General features: G+C 55.7%; 1 protein-coding gene across 1 annotated transcript in view; it reads right to left on the bottom strand.

Annotated features, from left to right (window-relative positions):
- FSIP1 (fibrous sheath interacting protein 1) overlaps positions 1 to 20,771 on the bottom strand; it is an 898,930-nt gene that overhangs the window by 356,411 nt on the left and 521,748 nt on the right. Inside the window, exon 10 of the mRNA XM_086936904.1 lies at positions 11,388 to 11,561. Within this exon, the coding sequence (XP_086793030.1) occupies positions 11,388 to 11,561 (174 nt within the window). The remainder of the gene's footprint in view (positions 1 to 11,387; positions 11,562 to 20,771) is intronic.

The following is a 20,771-nucleotide window of genomic DNA, read 5'->3' as shown; positions in this document are numbered from 1 at the left end:
AACTCGGGCCTACTCATGAGTCCGGCCATTTACGAGACCCCATTTTCTCGAATATGCGTACTGTCTGTTGCTCCCCAGCTTAGCCCGTTTTGTGGTCTGATCATTTTCTAATTGGCTTCTCAATCCTAGGTGATTTATTGGATCCATCCCCAATGGTCTCTGGTCTTTCAGCTAAATCTAGGAAATGGGGGAATTTGAACACTGATGTGTTCAACAATATGCGATCCAAAACTGCCCCGATTATCGGCCTTTCGTTGCTGATGATGGTGGCTGTTCAAGGTTGGATTTCTAATTCTGTGGAGGTTTGTCTCCCTTTATCCACCATAGGGCAAACAATCCCTGTCCACCTGCTCCTTGGGTTACAGATAATTTAAGAACAGAAAAAAGCAAATGCAAAGTATTATAGAGACTTTGCAGGAAGAGATATGCCCCAGAGGCTAAATTAATTTATAAAAAAGCTTTAAGGGATTACCATTCACGTTGCAAGATTATGTGACAGCTGCTGTGTCTAGAGCACAGAATAATCCCAAGCAATTATTCAAATTTGTTAAAAATGTGTCTGGTTCCCATTGCTTACCTGCTTCACCTGATTTAAGTACTACACAATGTGAGGAGCTTGCTAGATTTTTTTTTAGCAAAATTAAAAAAATCTATAGCTCATTCCAGGAATCTACACCGAATAATACGTCACAGCTATTTGGGAATTCCGACCTTCCTTCTAGTGTTGGGCTCATTCAGGCTGATTTGTCTGTGGAGCATACTGACAAACTTCATTTCTGGGCACCCTTCGAAATTAATTCTTTTAGGCGGATTCTGGGGAGTCTTAAATCTGGCTCCCCTAGAGACCCCATTCCGCTCACCGTGATGCAGAAGTTTGCACAATCATCTCTGATACTGATTATGGAGTTGCTCAATGCATCTCTAAAAGAGGCCATTATTCCATCTACTTGGAAGTATGCAATAGTTCTTCCATTATTTTTTTTGGGAAAACCTTTATTTGACAGTATGTGCATACAAATACGGGCCTACAACCCACAGGCCGGCCTCGACAAGAAAAGGCACATCAGCAAGCAGTTAGACAACTCAGCAGCATATCAGAGCTGACACAAATAGTCCAGGCCACATCATACACAATTTTGCCGCCAAGAGGTAGGATGATGAGGTTTAATTTTTAAAGTTTTAAAGTAAGTCCATAACAACAGGTCAAGAAGGATCCGAATCAGAGCAATGCAATTAGGACTGTAGTGGGCAACGATCATCAGAAAAGTCAGCAAGCATTATCCGCAAGGCAAACGGTTGTAATCAGTAAAGTCAGGATAGGAAATAAACACATCACATGATGACCCCCGAGCACTACCCACAAGTCTCCCATCCCCCCTTCCACCCAAGGAAATAAGAAAGGAAAGAACAATAGAGAAAGAAAATAAAAGGAAGAAAGGAAGAAATGAAACCATCAAGGAATTAATCCCCCCACCCTACACGCATGCAGAGGCTACGGCCTACCCCCCCCTAGCAGTGTGTCTGTCGCCCCAAAAGAGTACCCGAAATGTAGGAAAAAGAACAAGAGAAGAAAAAGAAAGGGAAAGGTCACGGTTGATCGGAGGAGGGCCAAGGATATAATCAAAGCAAGCAATATCGTTACCCGCGGCCACCCAACCCCAGGCCCCGACCTAGCACCCGTCCAACATGTACCTCCAACAGTTACGAGTCACAGTCCCAGCATATATCCGTATCATTCTGCAGCGAGAAAAACCCCTTCCTCAGCCCTATCCCCTCCGGACCTGCATGCCAACAGAGTCCAATTGAAGTACGGCCAACCTGGACAGGACTGGCCACCATGGAGTCCATTGCAGAAGTCGAGGCGTTTGGGACGAGTCAAACTGGAGTGAAGCTCGATAGCAAAGGATTGAAGAAGTCGCCACTGCCGTTCCGTGAAGAGCACAACAAGGAGCAGAACAAGGCGTGAGTTCCATAGTGGCAGCCGGCCGACGCTCAGACAGCAAGTCCAGGAGGACGCCTCGAAACATGACTCCGAAGGACAAAGGAGCTGGGTCACACGGCGTCTGGGACACAAGTTCCGGCCATAACAAAGGATCAATATTGCCAGGTTCCTTCAAAGCAGAGCCGAAAACTACAGCAGCGGGCACTGAACTGCGTTCCTCCGTCGCTGCCGCATACTCCAGCTCGGGTGACCCACCGTCGATCGACTGAAGATGTGGCGTAGTATGCAGCACTGAAGAATGTTCATGGCCGGCTGGAGAAGACCCAGCAAGCCGGCCCCCCAAACCGGTGGCAGAGTCGCGAAAGGCCAACCGCAGGTCCTCCAGTGCAGCCAGAATGTCTCGAAGCCCCAGCGGTGGATCCAGAATGGAGGGTGCAGCTGTGTCCTCCATCTTAGGCGAGCAACCATTGAGCGCCCCGGAAAGCGGATCCCCCTCGCCAGCCATCGACATCCGAGAATTTATGTGCCCTCTGCGGGGCCCAGGTGGTGTAAAAACGCGGAAGCAGCCGGTCGCAAAGAGGCTCCAAGTACAAGGGAGTCGGCGAAGCAGGGAAACCCAAGTCCAGGGTTTCTAGTGCTGAAAATGGCGTCCGCTGCGGAGGACAGCAACAAAGAAGCGATCCCGGCCCTCTCCCAGCTAGGCCGGGATACAGTATACAGGAGCCGGATACAATGTTGCGAGCGAGGCGCGCTTGGCTGCCGAGCGGGGAGAAAAGGCTTCTGTGGAAGTCCCAGCGCCACGCTCCAAGTCCAGTGAGCCGGCTCCTCCTTCTCCGCAGCGGCCGCTGCTGTTATCGTCGCCGCCGGCCGTCCCCACAAAGCAATGGCCCGGCTGCGACCACTCGGAAGGCCGGGAAGGAAACAGGGGCTCAACACCGCCGGGGTAGCTCCGTTTTCGACCAGAGTTGCAGCAGCACGGTCCGGAGCGATGCACAGGTAAGTGCGGGGCTTGGAGGTGCAGGATATGCGCCAGGATCGCCACGAAAGGTGCAAGGGTCGGCGGAGCCGAAGAGCTAGGCGGCCATCTCGGCTGCAGGCTAGGCTCCTCCCCCCAGTTCTTCCATTATTAAAAAAGGCCTCCGCTGACCCTACTCAGTTATCTAATTTTAGGCCCATTTCCCACCTCTGTGTGTGTTGGGCTTGGCCCCTTTTCCCAAAATGTTTCGCTTTTCGCCCCCCTAATGTAGGATGTCTCCCCCATGGTGAAGGTTACCGAATAGGCCATGTGAGGTATGAGATGCCCTGTGTAATGTTAAATGCAACACAATGGTGTGTACATTTATTTTCCCCCATTGTAAACATGTACCATGGTGAAATGCTGCATTTGTGTTTTGCATTTAAAATGGCTGCCAAGGCTGTGCGTTGTGCCACCTGACTGCAGGAGGTTAGCAGTCTAGTTGTTAGGTACCCAGCCACCCCTAGCTTTTGGAGGGAAAGCCTGGCACCCAGGGTGCTCTGCTCCTCCCCCTGAGCCAGCTTAAGCCAGCTTGCCACAGATTTCCAGAAGGCTCTGGCACTGTCTGGGAGGAGGGTATAAGTAAGGGGAATGTGCCACCAGAGTGCAGAGACAGAGCTGGGACAGGAATGTGAGGGGACCTGCTGCCAGGGGATAACGCCACTTGGGCCTGTGTGCTAGACCCTGCACCCATCTAGGACCCCCCTACTGCCCCAGGGCTTGTAAAGCCCCACTTCAGGAGTTCAGGCTGCCGTGTAGGAGGAGGGCCACGCTGCAGTGGGGATGGTGAAAGCCTACCACCCTGTTTTGATGATGCCCCCACTATCTGCTGACCTGGCCCAGTAGTGCCTACTTCTCTGTCCCCCCGGGCCCCTGAGGAAGGAGGGCCCCCCTAGGTCCCTTAAGCTGGCGGGACCCTGCGCCACGCAAGCGCTGCGCAAAGAAGCGCCTAGAAGGGGAGGAGTGTCGTGACTGGACCCCCCAGGAGGTGAGAAGAGTTACCCTGGGACCCCTGGGCTGGCTGATGGGACTGTACGCCCCCCTGCGCTGTGCTGCAGAAGTGCTGCCTGGCGTGAAGGAACTGATTGCCTGCTAAGCGCTATAGTCTGGGAGTGCTATACCTGTTAAGCGCTGTATTGCCCTGGGAACTGCTGCTGTGTGTGCTGGGTGACGTGGGCCCACAAGAGAACTGATTGCCTGGCCCCCGAAGCGCTGCTGGGCCTTCAAGCGCTGTGTGTGCTGAAAGCACTGTGCCCCTTTGAGCCCCAGGGCCCTGGAAGCTGTGTGGCCCGAGAAAGGAGCTGAGTGCCGTGATTGCGCCCCCACCACCGCAGGAGCAGACCCTGCTATTTGGCGAGCTTTTGGCGCCTTGAAGCTGGCGGGTGCCTACCCTGCATTATAAATAATTAATAAGAGGGAACCTACCCCTCATTGCTGCCGATCTCACCGCCTCGGCCCGGCGCTACGTCAAGGAGTACCCCGCTGCTGGTGGCGGCCCCTGGAGCCTGAGGAGGGCCGCCGCGCAGTTGAGTAAGCCGCGCTAGGCCTTGGAAGCCGGGAAGGGCGGCATCACATGGCTGGGGTGCCGGTGACGTCACCGGCCGCGCCCCTCAGACCGCCACCCACCTATTGGTTGGCGCCGCCGCGCCCATCGGAAGCCGCGCTCTTGATTGGCGGCTGACGCCGCGCCCCCTGTCTAACTGGGCAGCCATTGGTGGAGGCTCCCGCGGCATTGAGGAGGCGAACCCGGAGCCCGCCAGCTCCAGATTGAAGTCCCGGGCCCACTGGAGAGAGGCCCGGGGGGAAGAGAACTGCCGAGTCCCGGAAGCAGGGAGAGGCCTCGCGGAGGCCGCTTTGGAAGTACCGGGTCCCCGTGTGTAAGAGGGGCCGGGGTGAAGTCGAGGGAGGCGCGGTTGGCGGCAGGGCTCCCAGGGAGAGGAGGTGAGCCCTGCCCAAGTAGAGGATCCGCCTGAGTCCTCCCGGGAAGGCCGGAGGGGCGCCTCTGTCTGCGGGGCTCTCATGAGTGACGGAGAGCCCCGGGTTCTGGAACTGGCAGCCTGAGGTTAATATTTTACGCCTATTGATTGCTTGTATGCTGATGCCATGCATGAGGGGTCTTCACGCCTAATGATTTATTTTACCCCTACAGCTTACTTCTAGGTGAGGCCAAGGATTAAGGTCTTAGTTTGCCCTGCAATATTGATCCTATGTTTCATGCATTTCCTGACATTTTTTTTATTTCAGCTGGAAACTAATGGACTTCCTTAACCCTTTTTCTTCTCCCATTTTTCCTTGTAAATAATCCCCCTGGTATACTTTGCTCTGGCGCCAGTTGGCGCCCCCTTGTGATTACTGCTGTTATTGTGTTTTACCTTTGCAGGTTGGAGACAATACAAAACTTTTTCTTTTTCCAACCAGAAGCGGTGTCGTGTCTCTTTTGTGGTCTGCCTGGTGTGTCGACTGTGGGTACTGCGTGGATACTTTACACATGTTCTCTGAAGTTTGGCCTGCCCGCTCTGCTCCATGCTACCCCCGTAGAATTGGTAACCCCATTTCTAACACTGTGTTTTCCAAAATTTTGGAAAAACATGTCAACTCTCAATTGACATCTTTTTGTGAATTTCCGGAATTTCCTTCACGGCTCCCAATCAGGATTCAGAGCGGGTTTTTCTACCGAAACCGCTTTGCTTGGGGATATGTCAAAAAGTAGACGCGGGCGGCACTGTGGCACTTATACTTTAGATCTAAATGCCACTTTTGACACTGTTTCGCATACCGTGCTACTGCAGACCGTGCAATCATTGGGGGTGACCGATAGCACACTCAAATGGCTTGCTGACTTCTTGACGAATCGTGCGTTTCAGGTTTTTTCACCAATAGCGTGCTCTGAGACTCACAAGTCACTGTATGGGGTCCCTCAAGGCTCTATTCTTAGCCCTCTATGTTAGGCCTTTGGCGCTGATTGCAGAGGAAGCTGGGTTGTCTCTTTTTTCATACGCTGACACCCAGATTGTCTTCTCTCTCTCTCTGCTGTTGACATCTCAACCTTCTTTACTTCAGGTCGGTTTAAGGAATATTGCGGCCGGATGCAAACCAACCTGTTAAAACTCAATGGTGAAAAAACGGAACTGTTGATTGTGGGCAATAACAAAGATTTGTGGGGTCCACAACATTGGCCCACTGAAATGGGTCCAGTGGCGCAACCTAAACATCTTGTCAAAAATATAGGTGTCGTAATCGACGACCAATTGTCAATGAAGCAGCAAGCAGTGAGAGTAGCTTCTACCTGCTTCACAATCCTTAGATGGCTACAAACAAAATCATGGATGTTACCTTCTTCCGCCCAAAGTACTGTGGTCCAGGCGCTTATCACCTCTAGGCTGGACTACAGTAACATTCTGTATTTGGGTGCCTCTAAGGAAGTGCTACGCAAGCTGCAGTTAGTACAGAATGCTGCAGCAGGCCGCTCTGTAAGATCCCCAAAACTGCCTCCATTTCGGGATCAATTAGAGATCTCCTTGGCTCAGGATCGAATGCTGCATTAAGTTTAAGGTGTTGAGTCTTATGTTCAAGATACAATCTGGTAAGGCACCTCCCTATTTGATGACCCTTTGTTAAAGATTGCAGGAATCGCTGTTAGCATGAGCTGAAAGCCATTTTGTAGTTGGCAGCCATCTTAGTTAGCCATGTGCTTGCCATGTGCTTTCTCCCTCTTCCAGAGCCTTGCACATGCTCAGAAAGTCCTAGCTAGTAGAATGCACCTTCTCCTAGTATAGAACGGTCAGGCTATTCTTGCTGATGTAAGGAGAAATATCTCTCCTCTCACTTTGTTGAGTAAGCACATTTTGTATAGCCATATTAGTCAGTAAGTATTCTTATATATGCCAGGACTTCCCCTTGGTTTTATGCTGACTATGTAACCTATGCATATATAAGGCCTCTGCTCTCTGTACTCCTTAGACTGTCTCCTATAGTTGCCGGAGGATACCGTATGACGCAGTCTCCCTCATCTGAGGTTAATAAATGCATAATTTTTATATTAAAGCTTCTGTGCCAATTTCTTCTTTGTTAGTTAAAAGGACCAGGTGTATCAGTGAACCCCTTAGAATGTTCTTCACCTTGTTCACCCTTATGTACCTTCCCATACACTCTGATCAGCTACTCAGGTTAAGTTTGTTATTCTCAGGATGAGACTAGTGCGTATGGGTGATCGCTCTTTTTCCCACCTGGGTCCTTCTTTATGGAATTCCCTTCCGGCAGGTCTCCGAAATGAACCTTCTTATGAAAGTTTCCGGAGGGGCATAAAAACGTGGTAATTTAATTTGTAGATTTGCTCCTTTTTTCTTTGGGCTCTTTTCAGGTGGCGCAGGGAAACCTTCGGGTAGCTGTGCGCCTTATAAAATGAAAATAACAATAATAATAACTTATTTTGAGAAATAATTTCTTCTTTTTTTTAAGTAGCGAAAATCCATATGCAATTAATTCATAATTTCTCAATCTTTTTCACAACCCAATGCATTTGGACCTGCTCAGACTCTTCATCTGGGGTTCTGTTAAACGAGACTGCTGGTTCTCCGTCACGGTTCGCGCTGTAGCAGTGGAAGCTACAGCGCGAACCGTGACGGAGAATCAGCAGTCTCGTAACGCATGGGCGGAGCACTGGGTAATGCTCGGGTGATGCTTGGGTAATAAATGGGTAATAAATGGGTAGTCCACCAGGTAACGCATGGGCGGAGCACTGGGTAATGCTCGGGTGATGCTTGGGTGGTGCATGGGTAATGCATGGGTGGTCCACCAGGTAATGCATGGGCGGAGCACTGGGTAATGCTCGGGTGATGCTTGGGTGGTGCATGGGTAATAAATGGGTAGTCCACCAGGTAATGCATGGGCGGAGCACTGGGTAATGCTGGGGTGATGCTTGGGTGGTGCATGGGTAATAAATGGGTAGTCCACCAGGTAATGCATGGGCGGAGCACTGGGTAATGCTGGGGTGATGCTTGGGTGGTGCATGGGTAATAAATGGGTAGTCCACCAGGTAACGCATGGGCGGAGCACTGGGTAATGCTGGGGTGATGCTTGGGTGGTGCATGGGTAATAAATGGGTAGTCCACCAGGTAACGCATGGGCGGAGCACTGGGTAATGCTCGGGTGATGCTTGGGTGGTGCATGGGTAATGCATGGGTGGTCCACCAGGTAATGCATGGGCGGAGCACTGGGTAATGCTGGGGTGATGCGTGGGTGGTGCATGGGTAATGCATGGGTGGTCCACCAGGTAATGCATGGCGGAGCACTGAGTAATGCTGGGGTGATGCTTGGGTGGTGCATGGGTAATGCATGGGTGGTCCACCAGGTAATGCATGGGTGGTGCACTCGGTGATGGATGGGTAATGCTTGGGTGGTGCATGGGTAATGCATGGGTAGTCCACCAGGTAATGCATGGGCGGAGCACTGGGTAATGCTGGGGTGATGCTTGGGTGGTGCATGGGTAATGCATGGGTGGTCCACCAGGTAATGCATGGGCGGAGCACTGGGTAATGCTGGGGTGATGCTTGGCTGGTGCATGGGTAATGCATGGGTGGTCCACCAGGTAATACATGGGCGGAGCACTGGGTAATGCTGGGGTGATGCTTGGGTGGTGCATGGGTAATGCATGGGTGGTCCACCAGGTAATGCATGGGTGGTGCACTGGGTAATGCTGGGGTGATGCTTGGGTGGTGCATGGGTAATGCATGGGTGGTCCACCAGGTAACGCATGGGCGGAGCACTGGGTAATGCTCGGTTGATGCTCGGGTGGTGCATGGGTAATGCATGGGTGGTCCACCAGGTAATGCATGGGCGGAGCACTGGGTAATGCTCGGGTGATTCTTGGGTGGTGCATGGGTAATGCATGGGTGGTCCACCAGGTAATGCATGGGCGGAGCACTGGGTAATGCTGGGGTGATGCTTGGGTGGTGCATGGGTAATGCATGGGTGGTCCACCAGGTAACGCATGGGCGGAGCACTGGGTAATGCTCGGGTGATGCTTGGGTGGTGCATGGGTAATGCATGGGTGGTCCACCAGGTAATGCATGGGCGGAGCACTGGGTAATGCTGGGGTGATGCTTGGGTGGTGCATGGGTAATGCATGGGTGGTCCACCAGGTAATGCATGGGCGGAGCACTGGGTAATGCTGGGGTGATGCTTCGGTGGTGCATGGGTAATGCATGGGTGGTCCACCAGGTAATGCATGGCGGAGCACTGAGTAATGCTGGGGTGATGCTTGGGTGGTGCATGGGTAATGCATGGGTGGTCCACCAGGTAATGCATGGGTGGTGCACTGGGTGATGGATGGGTGATGCTTGGGTGGTGCATGGGTAATGCATGGGTAGTCCACCAGGTAATGCATGGGCGGAGCACTGGTTAATGCTGGGGTGATGCTTGGGTGGTGCATGGGTAATGCATGGGTGGTCCACCAGGTAATGCATGGGCGGAGCACTGGGTAATGCTGGGGTGATGCTTGGGTGGTGCATGGGTAATGCATGGGTGGTCCACCAGGTAATACATGGGCGGAGCACTGGGTAATGCTGGGGTGATGCTTGGGTGGTGCATGGGTAATGCATGGGTGGTCCACCAGGTAATGCATGGGTGGTGCACTGGGTAATGCTGGGGTGATGCTTGGGTGGTGCATGGGTAATGCATGGGTGGTCCACCAGGTAATGCATGGGCGGAGCACTGGGTAATGCTCGGGTGATGCATGGGTAATAAATGGGTAGTCCACCAGGTAATGCATGGGCGGAGCACTGGGTAATGCTCGGGAGATTCTTGGGTGGTGCATGGGTAATGCATGGGTGGTCCACCAGGTAATGCATGGGCGGAGCACTGGGTAATGCTGGGGTGATGCTTGGGTGGTGCATGGGTAATGCATGGGTGGTCCACCAGGTAATGCATGGGTGGTGCACTGGGTAATGCTGGGGTGATGCTTGGGTGGTGCATGGGTAATGCATGGGTGGTCCACCAGGTAACGCATGGGTGGAGCACTGGGTAATGCTCGGGTGATGCTTGGGTGGTGCATGGGTAATAAATGGGTGGTCCACCAGGTAATGCATGGGCGGAGCACTGGGTAATGCTGGGGTGATGCTTGGGTGGTGCATGGGTAATGCATGGGTGGTCCACCAGGTAATGCATGGACGGAGCACTGGGTAATGCTCGGGTGATGCTCGGGTGATGCATGGGTAATGCATGGGTGGTCCACCAGGTAATGCATGGGTGGTGCACAGGGTGATGGATGGGTGAAACGTGGGTCCCAAAGAGCTGAGGAGAGCGGCTGCAGGCCATGACTTCAAGAAACAACAGATTGGGGTCCAAAGCGCTTGTTTAGTTAAATGTAAACTGTTCAAACATGTTCTATCAAAAAGGAGAACAAACTGAGCGGAGTGTGACTGCAAAACAGGACTTCTAGAATCAATAGACTGATCCTAAAGAACTGTGGAGGGCGTAGATGAAGAACAGAAAATCAAGAAACACCAGGACGATGGTTAAAGTTTCCCTATATTTTGGCACTTCAGAGCACATCCCGTACTGGCAGTCGGTATTTGTTTTAAATTAAATGTTCAGGATTCCTATTTTACAGTTTGAGGTGTTTTTCTGCTTTGTGAAAAGTGGCATTCAACAACGAACTCAAATCGTACTACTAACATGTCTCGTCCGTTGTTTGCTGGTACATGCAGTATTGTACTCACAGGTTATTTGGTGATAAGAGCTCAATGACTTGAAGTCCCCCCTTCCCATCGTGTTAGATCAATATGGCGCATGATCAGAACGGTATGCGTAAATAAAAGCCCCCTGGCAATGAAGGGCACTCTTGGCCCATCAAGCACTAAACCCCACAAGTACATCATTCCCACCCTCACCTGAAGTGAGGTCAACCAGCAACTAAGCGCTCAGTCACAAAGACTGACATGTATGAGGTAATGCACACCACACACTCGGGGAAATCCTCTCCTCCATCTGCCCCACAATTAGAGCTCCACAAATCCTACGCTTAATTTAAGCTGGTAGCTTCCTGGTGCTCAGCACCGGCACGATATTGTCAACACCAGCTCTTATAACTGCTGCCACACGGTGGAGCTGTTTATCTAATTTTGCGAGAAGCACAACTACAGTTGTTTAATAATTAAATAAGATTAAAATCAGTAATACCTGCCACCCAAGCCTTAAAGAATGGCTTTGACAGGATGTATTAGTCATTTTATTGTATATTTAAATTCTGAATTGTCACACTTGTATGAGTGCGATGGTTAGTTGTGATGGTACCGTAATCGGCAGCGCTAGTGGGGCAATGGATGGGGGAAGCTGCACTTGCTAACAACACTAACCACACACATTGTAAGTTAACTGACAGCAGACACAGAAGGGAGCACTGAGGAGTGTAGTCGGAGTTCTGGTACTCACAGGAGTGTTCCAGCTTTGCCCCAGGGCTTCCAGCTCATGGTCGATGTCTCTTAGTCGGGCCTGCTGAAGCCGCTCTTCTTTCGTGAGCCGCAGGACCAGCTCTCCTGGCAGGACGTCCTCCGCGCTCTCAAAGAGTTCTGCTTCCTCATCTCGGTTCATTGGTGAGAAAGAATCCTGAAAAAGACATGCCTCATTAAAAGCACAGCACTGCAGCCTCTCAGACACCCCATGCCTTGGCATGCCTCATTAAAGCCCAGCACTGCAGCCTCCCAGACGCACCATGCCTTGGCATGCCTCATTAAAGCCCAGCACTGCAGCCACACAGACGCCCCATGCCTTGGCATGCCTCATTAAAGCACAACACTGCAGCCTCTCAGACACCCCATGCCTTGGAATGCCTCATTAAAGCCCAGCACTGCAGCCACACAGACGCCCCATGCCTTGGCATGCCTCATTAAAGCCCAGCACTGCAGCCTCCCAGATGCCCCGTGCCTTGGGCTGCCTCATTCAAGCCCAGCTCTGCAGCCTCCCAGACACCCCGTTCCTTGGCCTGCCTCATTAAAGCCTAGCTCTGCAGCCTCCCAGATGCCCCGTGCCTTGGCATGCCTCATTAAAGCCCAGCTCTGCAGCCACCCAGATGCCCCGTACCTTGGCATGCCTCATTAAATCCAGTCTCTGCAGCCTCCGAGATGCCCCATGCGTTGGCATGCCTCATTAAAGCCCAGCTCTGCAGCCTCCCAGATGCCCCGTGCCTTGGCATGCCTCATTAAAGCCCAGCTCTGCAGCCTCCCAGATGCCCCGTGCCTTGGCATATCTCATTAAAGCTCAGCTCTGCAGACTCCCAGATGCCCGGACCTTGACATGCCTCATTAAAGCCCAGCTCTGCAGCCTCCCAGATGCCCCGTGCCTTGGCCTGCCTCATTAAAGCCCAGCTCTGTAGCCTCCCAGACGCCCCAATCCTTGGCCTGCCTCATTAAAGCCCAGCTCTGCAGCCTCCCAGATGCCCCGTGCCTTGGGCTGCCTCATTAAAGGCCAGCTCTGCAGCCTCCCAGACACCCCGTTCCTTGGCATGCCTCATTAAAGCCCAGCTCTGCAGCCTCCCAGATGCCCCGTGCCTTGGCATGCCTCATTAAAGCCCAGCTCTGCAGCCTCCTAGATGCCCCGTGCCTTGGCATGCCTCGTTAAAGTCCAGCTCTGCAGCCTCCCAGACGCCCTGTGCCTTGGCATGCCTTATTAAAGCCCAGCTCTGTAGCCTCCCAGATGCCCTGTGCCTAGGCATACCTCGTTAAAGTCCAACTCTGCAGCCTCCCAGACGCCCTGTGCCTTGGCATGCCTCATTGAAGCCCAGCTCTGCAGCCTCCCAGATGCCTCGTGCCTTGGCCTGCCTCATTGAAGCCCAACTCTGCAGCCTCCTAGACGCCCCGGTGCCTTGGCATGCCTCAATAAAGCCCAGCTCTGCAGCCTCCCAGATGCCCCGTGCCTTGGCATGCCTCAATAAAGCCCAGCTCTGCAGCCTCCCAGACGCCCCATGCCTTGGCATGCCTCATTAAAGCCCAGCTCTGCAGCCTCCCAGATGCCCCGTGCCTTGGCATGCCTCATTAAAGTCCAGCTCTGCAGCCTCCCAGATGCCCTGTGCCTTGGCATGCCTCATTAAAGCCCAGCTCTGCAGCCTCCCAGATGCCCTGTGCCTTGGCATGCCTCATTAAAGCTCAGCTCTGCAGCCTCCCAGACGCCCCGTGCCTTTGCCTGCTTCATCAAAGCCCAGCTCTGCAGCCTCCCAGACGCCCCGTTCCTTGGCCTGCCTCATTAAATCCCAGCTCTGCAGCCTCCCAGATGCCCCGTGCCTTGGGCTGCCTCATTAAAGGCCAGCTCTGCAGCCTCCCAGACACCCCGTTCCTTGGTCTGCCTCATTAAAGCCCAGCTCTGCAGCCTCCCAGATGCCCCGTGCCTTGGCATGCCTCATTAAAGCCCAGCTCTGCAGCCTCCCAGATGCCCCGTGCCTTGGCATGCCTCATTAAAGCCCAGCTATGCAGCCTCCCAGATGCCCCGTTCCTCGGCATGCCTCATTGAGATCCAGCTCGGCAGCCTCCCAGACGCACCGTGCCTTGGCATGCCTCATTAAAGCCCAGCTCTGCAGCCTCCCAGATGCCCTGTGCCTTGGCCTGCCTCATTGAAGCCCAGCTCCGCAGCCTCCTTGATGCCCTGTGCCTTGGCGTGCCTCATTAAAGCCCAGCTCTGCAGCCTCACAGACGCCCGTGCCTTGGCATGCCTCATTAAAGCACAGCCCTGCAGCCTCCCAGATGCCCTGTGCCTGGGCCTGCCTCATTAAAGCCCAGCTCTGCAGCCTCCCAGACGCCCCGTGCCTTGGCCTGCCTCATTGAAGCCCAGCTCTGCAGCCTCCCAGATGCCCCGTGCCTTCGCCTGCCTCATTAAAGCCCAGCTCTGCAGCCTCCCAGACACCCCCGTGCCTTGGCATACCTCATTAAAGCCCAGCTCTGCAGCCTCCCAGATGCCCGTGTCTTGGCATGCCTCATTAAAGCCCAGCTCTGCAGCCTCCCAGATGCCCCATGCCTTGGCATGCCTCATTAAATCCCAGCTCTGCAGCCTCCCAGACGCCCCATGCCTTGGCATGCCTCAATAAAGCCCAGCTCTGCAGCCTTCCAGATGCCCCGTGCCTTGGCATGCCTCCTTAAAGCCCAGCTCTGCAGCCTCCCAGATGCCCCATGCTTTGGCATGCCTCATTAAATCCAGTCTCTGCAGCCTCCGAGACTCCCCATGCCTTGGCATGCCTCATTAAAGCCCAGCTTTCCAGCCTCCCAGATGCCCCGTGCCTTGGCATATCTCATTAAAGCTCAGCTCAGCAGCCTCCCAGATGCCCCGGACCTTGGCCTGCCTCATTAAAGCCCAGCTCTGCAGCCTCCCAGATGCCCCGTGCCTTGGGCTGCCTCATTAAAGGCCAGCTCTGCAGCCTCCCAGACACCCCGTTCCTTGGCCTGCCTCATTAAAGCCCAGCTCTGCAGCCTCCTAGATGCCCTGTGCCTTGGCATGCCTCATTAAAGCCCAGGTCTGCAGCCTCCCAGATGCCCCGTGCCTTGGCATGCCTCGTTAAAGTCCAGCTCTGCAGCCTCCCAGACGCCCTGTGCCTTGGCATGCCTCATTAAAGCCCAGCTCTGCAGCTTCCCAGACGCCCTGTGCCTTGGCATGCCTCATTAAAGCCCAGCTCTGCAGCCTCCCAGACGCCTCGTGCCTTGGCCTGCCTCATTGAAGCCCAGCTCTGCAGCCTCCCAGATGCCCCGTGCCTTGGCCTGTCTCATTGAAGCCCAGCTCTGCAGCCTCCCAGACGCCCCCGGGCCTTGGCATGCCTCAATAAAGCCCAACTCTGCAGCCTCCCAGATGCCCCGCGCCTTGGCATGCCTCAATAAAGCCCAGCTCTGCAGCCTCCCAGACGCCCCATGCCTTGGCATGCCTCATTAAAGCCCAGCTCTGCAGCCTCCCAGATGCCCCGTGCCTTGGCATGCCTCATTAAAGTCCAGCTCTGCAGCCTTCCAGATGCCCCAGGCCTTGGCATGCCTCATTAAAGCCCAGCTCTGCAGCCTCCCAGATGCCCTGTGCCTTGGCATGCCTCATTAAATCCCAGCTCTGCAGCCTCCCAGATGCCCCGTGCCTTGGGCTGCCTCATTAAAGGCCAGCTCTGCAGCCTCCCAGACACCCCGTTTCTTGGCCTGCCTCATTAAAGCCCAGCTCTGCAGCCTCCCAGATGTACCATGCCTTGGCATGCCTCATTAAAGCCCAGCTCTGCAGCCTCCCAGATGCCCCATGCCTTGGCATGCCTCATTAAATCCCAGCTCTGCAGCCTCCCAGACGCCCCATGCCTTGGCATGCCTCATTAAAGCCCAGCTATGCAGCCTCCCAGATGCCCCGTGCCTTGGCATGCCTCATTAAAGTCCAGCTCTGCAGCCTCCCAGATGCCCCGTGCCTTGGCATGCCTCATTAAAGCCCAGCATGAGGCGTGCCTTTGCCTGCCTCATTAAAGCCCAGCTCTGCAGCCTCCCAGACGCCCCGTTCCTTGGCCTGCCTCTTTAAAGCCCAGCTCTGCAGCCTCCCAGATGCCCCGTGCCTGGGGCTGCCTCATTAAAGGCCAGCTCTGCAGCCTCCCAGACACCCCGTTACTTGGCCGGCTTCATTAAAGCCCAGCTCTGCAGCCTCCCAGATGCCCCGTGCCTTGGCATGCCTCATTAAAGCCCAGCTCTGCAGCCTCCCAGATGCCCCGTGCCTTGGCATGCCTCATTAAAGCCCAGCTATGCAGCCTCCCAGATGCCCCGTTCCTCGGCATGCCTCATTGAGATCCAGCTCGGCAGCCTCCCAGACGCACCGTGCCTTGGCATGCCTCATTAAAGCCCAGCTCTGCAGCCTCCCAGATGCCCTGTGCCTTGGCCTGCCTCATTGAAGCCCAGCTCCGCAGCCTCCTTGATGCCCTGTGCCTTGGCGTGCCTCATTAAAGCCCAGCTCTGCAGCCTCACAGACGCCCGTGCCTTGGCATGCCTCATTAAAGCACAGCCCTGCAGCCTCCCAGATGCCCTGTGCCTGGGCCTGCCTCATTAAAGCCCAGCTCTGCAGCCTCCCAGACGCCCCGTGCCTTGGCCTGCCTCATTGAAGCCCAGCTCTGCAGCCTCCCAGATGCCCCGTGCCTTCGCCTGCCTCATTAAAGCCCAGCTCTGCAGCCTCCCAGACACCCCCGTGCCTTGGCATACCTCATTAAAGCCCAGCTCTGCAGCCTCCCAGATGCCCGTGTCTTGGCATGCCTCATTAAAGCCCAGCTCTGCAGCCTCCCAGATGCCCCATGCCTTGGCATGCCTCATTAAATCCCAGCTCTGCAGCCTCCCAGACGCCCCATGCCTTGGCATGCCTCAATAAAGCCCAGCTCTGCAGCCTTCCAGATGCCCCGTGCCTTGGCATGCCTCCTTAAAGCCCAGCTCTGCAGCCTCCCAGATGCCCCATGCTTTGGCATGCCTCATTAAATCCAGTCTCTGCAGCCTCCGAGACTCCCCATGCCTTGGCATGCCTCATTAAAGCCCAGCTTTCCAGCCTCCCAGATGCCCCGTGCCTTGGCATATCTCATTAAAGCTCAGCTCAGCAGCCTCCCAGATGCCCCGGACCTTGGCCTGCCTCATTAAAGCCCAGCTCTGCAGCCTCCCAGATGCCCCGTGCCTTGGGCTGCCTCATTAAAGGCCAGCTCTGCAGCCTCCCAGACACCCCGTTCCTTGGCCTGCCTCATTAAAGCCCAGCTCTGCAGCCTCCTAGATGCCCTGTGCCTTGGCATGCCTCATTAAAGCCCAGGTCTGCAGCCTCCCAGATGCCCCGTGCCTTGGCATGCCTCGTTAAAGTCCAGCTCTGCAGCCTCCCAGACGCCCTGTGCCTTGGCATGCCTCATTAAAGCCCAGCTCTGCAGCTTCCCAGACGCCCTGTGCCTTGGCATGCCTCATTAAAGCCCAGCTCTGCAGCCTCCCAGACGCCTCGTGCCTTGGCCTGCCTCATTGAAGCCCAGCTCTGCAGCCTCCCAGATGCCCCGTGCCTTGGCCTGTCTCATTGAAGCCCAGCTCTGCAGCCTCCCAGACGCCCCCGGGCCTTGGCATGCCTCAATAAAGCCCAACTCTGCAGCCTCCCAGATGCCCCGCGCCTTGGCATGCCTCAATAAAGCCCAGCTCTGCAGCCTCCCAGACGCCCCATGCCTTGGCATGCCTCATTAAAGCCCAGCTCTGCAGCCTCCCAGATGCCCCGTGCCTTGGCATGCCTCATTAAAGTCCAGCTCTGCAGCCTTCCAGATGCCCCAGGCCTTGGCATGCCTCATTAAAGCCCAGCTCTGCAGCCTCCCAGATGCCCTGTGCCTTGGCATGCCTCATTAAATCCCAGCTCTGCAGCCTCCCAGATGCCCCGTGCCTTGGGCTGCCTCATTAAAGGCCAGCTCTGCAGCCTCCCAGACACCCCGTTTCTTGGCCTGCCTCATTAAAGCCCAGCTCTGCAGCCTCCCAGATGTACCATGCCTTGGCATGCCTCATTAAAGCCCAGCTCTGCAGCCTCCCAGATGCCCCATGCCTTGGCATGCCTCATTAAATCCCAGCTCTGCAGCCTCCCAGACGCCCCATGCCTTGGCATGCCTCATTAAAGCCCAGCTATGCAGCCTCCCAGATGCCCCGTGCCTTGGCATGCCTCATTAAAGTCCAGCTCTGCAGCCTCCCAGATGCCCCGTGCCTTGGCATGCCTCATTAAAGCCCAGCATGAGGCGTGCCTTTGCCTGCCTCATTAAAGCCCAGCTCTGCAGCCTCCCAGACGCCCCGTTCCTTGGCCTGCCTCTTTAAAGCCCAGCTCTGCAGCCTCCCAGATGCCCCGTGCCTGGGGCTGCCTCATTAAAGGCCAGCTCTGCAGCCTCCCAGACACCCCGTTACTTGGCCGGCTTCATTAAAGCCCAGCTCTGCAGCCTCCCAGATGCCCCGTGCCTTGGCATGCCTCATTAAAGCCCAGCTCTGCAGCCACCCAGATGCCCCGTACCTTGGCATGCCTCATTAAATCCCAGCTCTGGAGCCTCCGAGACGCCCCATGCCTTGGCATGCCTCATTAAAGCCCAGCTCTGCAGCCTCCCAGATGCCCCGTGCCTTGGCATGCCTCATTAAAGCCCAGCTCTGCAGCCTCCCAGATGGCCCGTCCCTTGGCATATCTCATTAAAGCCCAGCTCTGCAGCCTCCCAGATGCCCCGTGCCTTGGCATGCCTCATTAAAGTTCAGGTCTGCAGCCTCCCAGACGCCCCGTGCCTTGGCCTGCCTCATTAAAGCCCAGGTCTGTAGCCTCCCAGACGCCCCATTCCTTGGCCTGCCTCATTAAAGCCCAGATCTGCAGCCTCCCAGATGCCCCGTGTCTTGGGCTGCCTCATTATAGGCCAGCTCTGCAGCCTCCCAGACACCCCGTTCCTTGTCCTGCCTCATTAAAGCCCAGCTCTGCAGCATCCCAGATGCCCCGTGCCTTGGCATACCTCATTAAAGCCCAGCTCTGCAGCCTCCCAGATGCCCTGTGCCTTGGCATGCTTCATTAAAGCCCAGCTCTGCAGTCTCCCAGATGCCCTGTGCCTTGGCATGTCTTGTTAAAGTCCAGCTCTGCAGCCTCCCAGACACCCCGTGCCTTGGGCTGCCTCAATAAAGGCCAGCTCTGCAGCCTCCCAGACACCCCATGCCTTGGCATGCCTCATTAAAGCCCAGCTCGGCAGACTCCCAGACGCCCCATGCCTGGGCCTGCCTCATTAAATCCCAGCTCTGCAGCCTCCCAGATGCCCTGTGCCTTGGCATGCCTCATTAAAGCCCAGCTCTGCAGCCTCCCAGATGCCCTGTGCCTTGGTCTGCCTCATTGAAGCCCAGCTCTGCAGCCTCCCAGATGCCCTGTGCCTTGGCGTGCCTCATTAATGCCCAGCTCTGCAGCCTCCCAGACGCCCGTGCCTTGGCATGCCTCAGTAAAGCCCAGCTCTGCAGCCTCCCAGATGCCCCGTGCCTTGGCCTGCCTCATTAAAGCCCAGCTCTGCAGCCTCCCAGACGCCCCGTGCCTTGGCATGCCTCATTGAAGCCCAGCTCTGCAGCCTCCCAGACGCCCCCGTGCATTGGCATGCCTCATTAAAGCCCAGCTCTGCAGCCTCCCAGACACCCCGTGCCTTGGCATGCCTCATTAAAGCCCAGCTCTGCAGCCTCCCAGATGCCCCGTGCCTTGGCGTGCCTAATTAAAGCCCAGCTCTGCAGCCTCCCAGATGCCCTGTGCCTTGGCATGCCTCATTAAAGCCCAGCTCTGCAGCCTCCCAGATGCCCCGTGCCTTGGTGTGCCTCATTAAAGCCCAGCTCTGCAGCCTCCCAGATGCCCCGTGCCTTGGCATGCCTCATTAAAGCCCAGCTTGGCAGCCTCCCAGATGCCCCGTGCCCTGGCATGCCTCATTAAAGTCCAGCTCTGCAGCCTCCCAGATGTCCTGTGCCTTGGCGTGCCTCATTTAAGTCCAGCTCTGCAGCCTCCCAGACGCCCGTGCCTTGGCATGCCTCATTAAAGCCCAGCTCTGCAGCCTCCCAGATGCTCGGTGCCTTGGCATGCCTCATTAAAGCCCAGCTCTGCAGCCTCCCAGATGCCCCATGCCTTGGCATGCCTCATTAAAGCCCAGCTCGGCAGCCTCTCAGACGCACCGTGCCTTGGCACGCCTCATTAAAGTCCAGCTCGGCAGCCTCCCAGACGCCCCGTGCCTTGGCCTGCCTCATTAAAGCCCAGCTCTGCAGCCTCCCAGATGCCCGTGTCTTGGCATGCCTCATTAAAGCCCAGCTCTGCAGCCTCCCAGATGCCCCATGCCTTGGCATGCCTCATTAAAGCCCAGCTCTGCAGCCTCCCAGATGCCCCGTGCCTTGGCATGCCTCATTAAAGTCCAGCTCTGCAGCCTTCCAGATGCCCCAGGCCTTGGCATGCCTCATTAAAGCCCAGCTCTGCAGCCTCCCAGATGCCCTGTGCCTTGGCATGCCTCATTAAATCCCAGCTCTGCAGCCTCCCAGATGCCCCGTGCCTTGGGCTGCCTCATTAAAGGCCAGCTCTGCAGCCTCCCAGACACCCCGTTTCTTGGCCTGCCTCATTAAAGCCCAGCTCTGCAGCCTCCCAGACGCCCCATGCCTTGGCATGCCTCATTAAAGCCCAGCTCTGCAGCCTCCCAGATGCCCCGTGCCTTGGCATGCCTCATTAAAGTCCCGCTCTGCAGCCTTCCAGATGCCCCGTGCCTTGGCATGCCTCATTAAAGCCCAGCTCTGCAGCCTCCCAGATGCCCCGTGCCTTGGCATGCCTCATTAAAGCCCAGCTCGGCAGCCTCTCAGACGCACCGTGCCTTGGCATGCCTCATTAAAGTCCAGCTCTGCAGCCTCCCAGATGCCCCGTGCCTTGGCATGCCTCATTAAAGCCCAGCATGAGGCGTGCCTTTGCCTGCCTCATTAAAGCCCAGCTCTGCAGCCTCCCAGACGCCCGTTCCTTGGCCTGCCTCTTTAAAGCCCAGCTCTGCAGCCTCCCAGATGCCCCGTGCCTTGGGCTGCCTCATTAAAGGCCAGCTCTGCAGCCTCCCAGACACCCCGTTACTTGGCCGGCTTCATTAAAGCCCAGCTCTGCAGCCTCCCAGATGCCCCGTGCCTTGGCATGCCTCATTAAAGCCCAGCTCGGCAGCCTCTCAGACGCACCGTGCCTTGGCATGCCTCATTAAAGTCCAGCTCTGCAGCCTCCCAGATGCCCCGTGCCTTGGCATGCCTCATTAAAGCCCAGCATGAGGCGTGCCTTTGCCTGCCTCATTAAAGCCCAGCTCTGCAGCCTCCCAGACGCCCCGTTCCTTGGCCTGCC

Source organism: Lissotriton vulgaris, chromosome 9 (assembly GCF_964263255.1).
Source record: "Lissotriton vulgaris chromosome 9, aLisVul1.2, whole genome shotgun sequence".
Lineage (NCBI taxonomy): Eukaryota > Metazoa > Chordata > Amphibia > Caudata > Salamandridae > Lissotriton > Lissotriton vulgaris.
The sequence above is the reverse complement of the archived record's forward strand: the minus strand, read 5'-3'. Positions and strand labels throughout refer to the sequence as shown.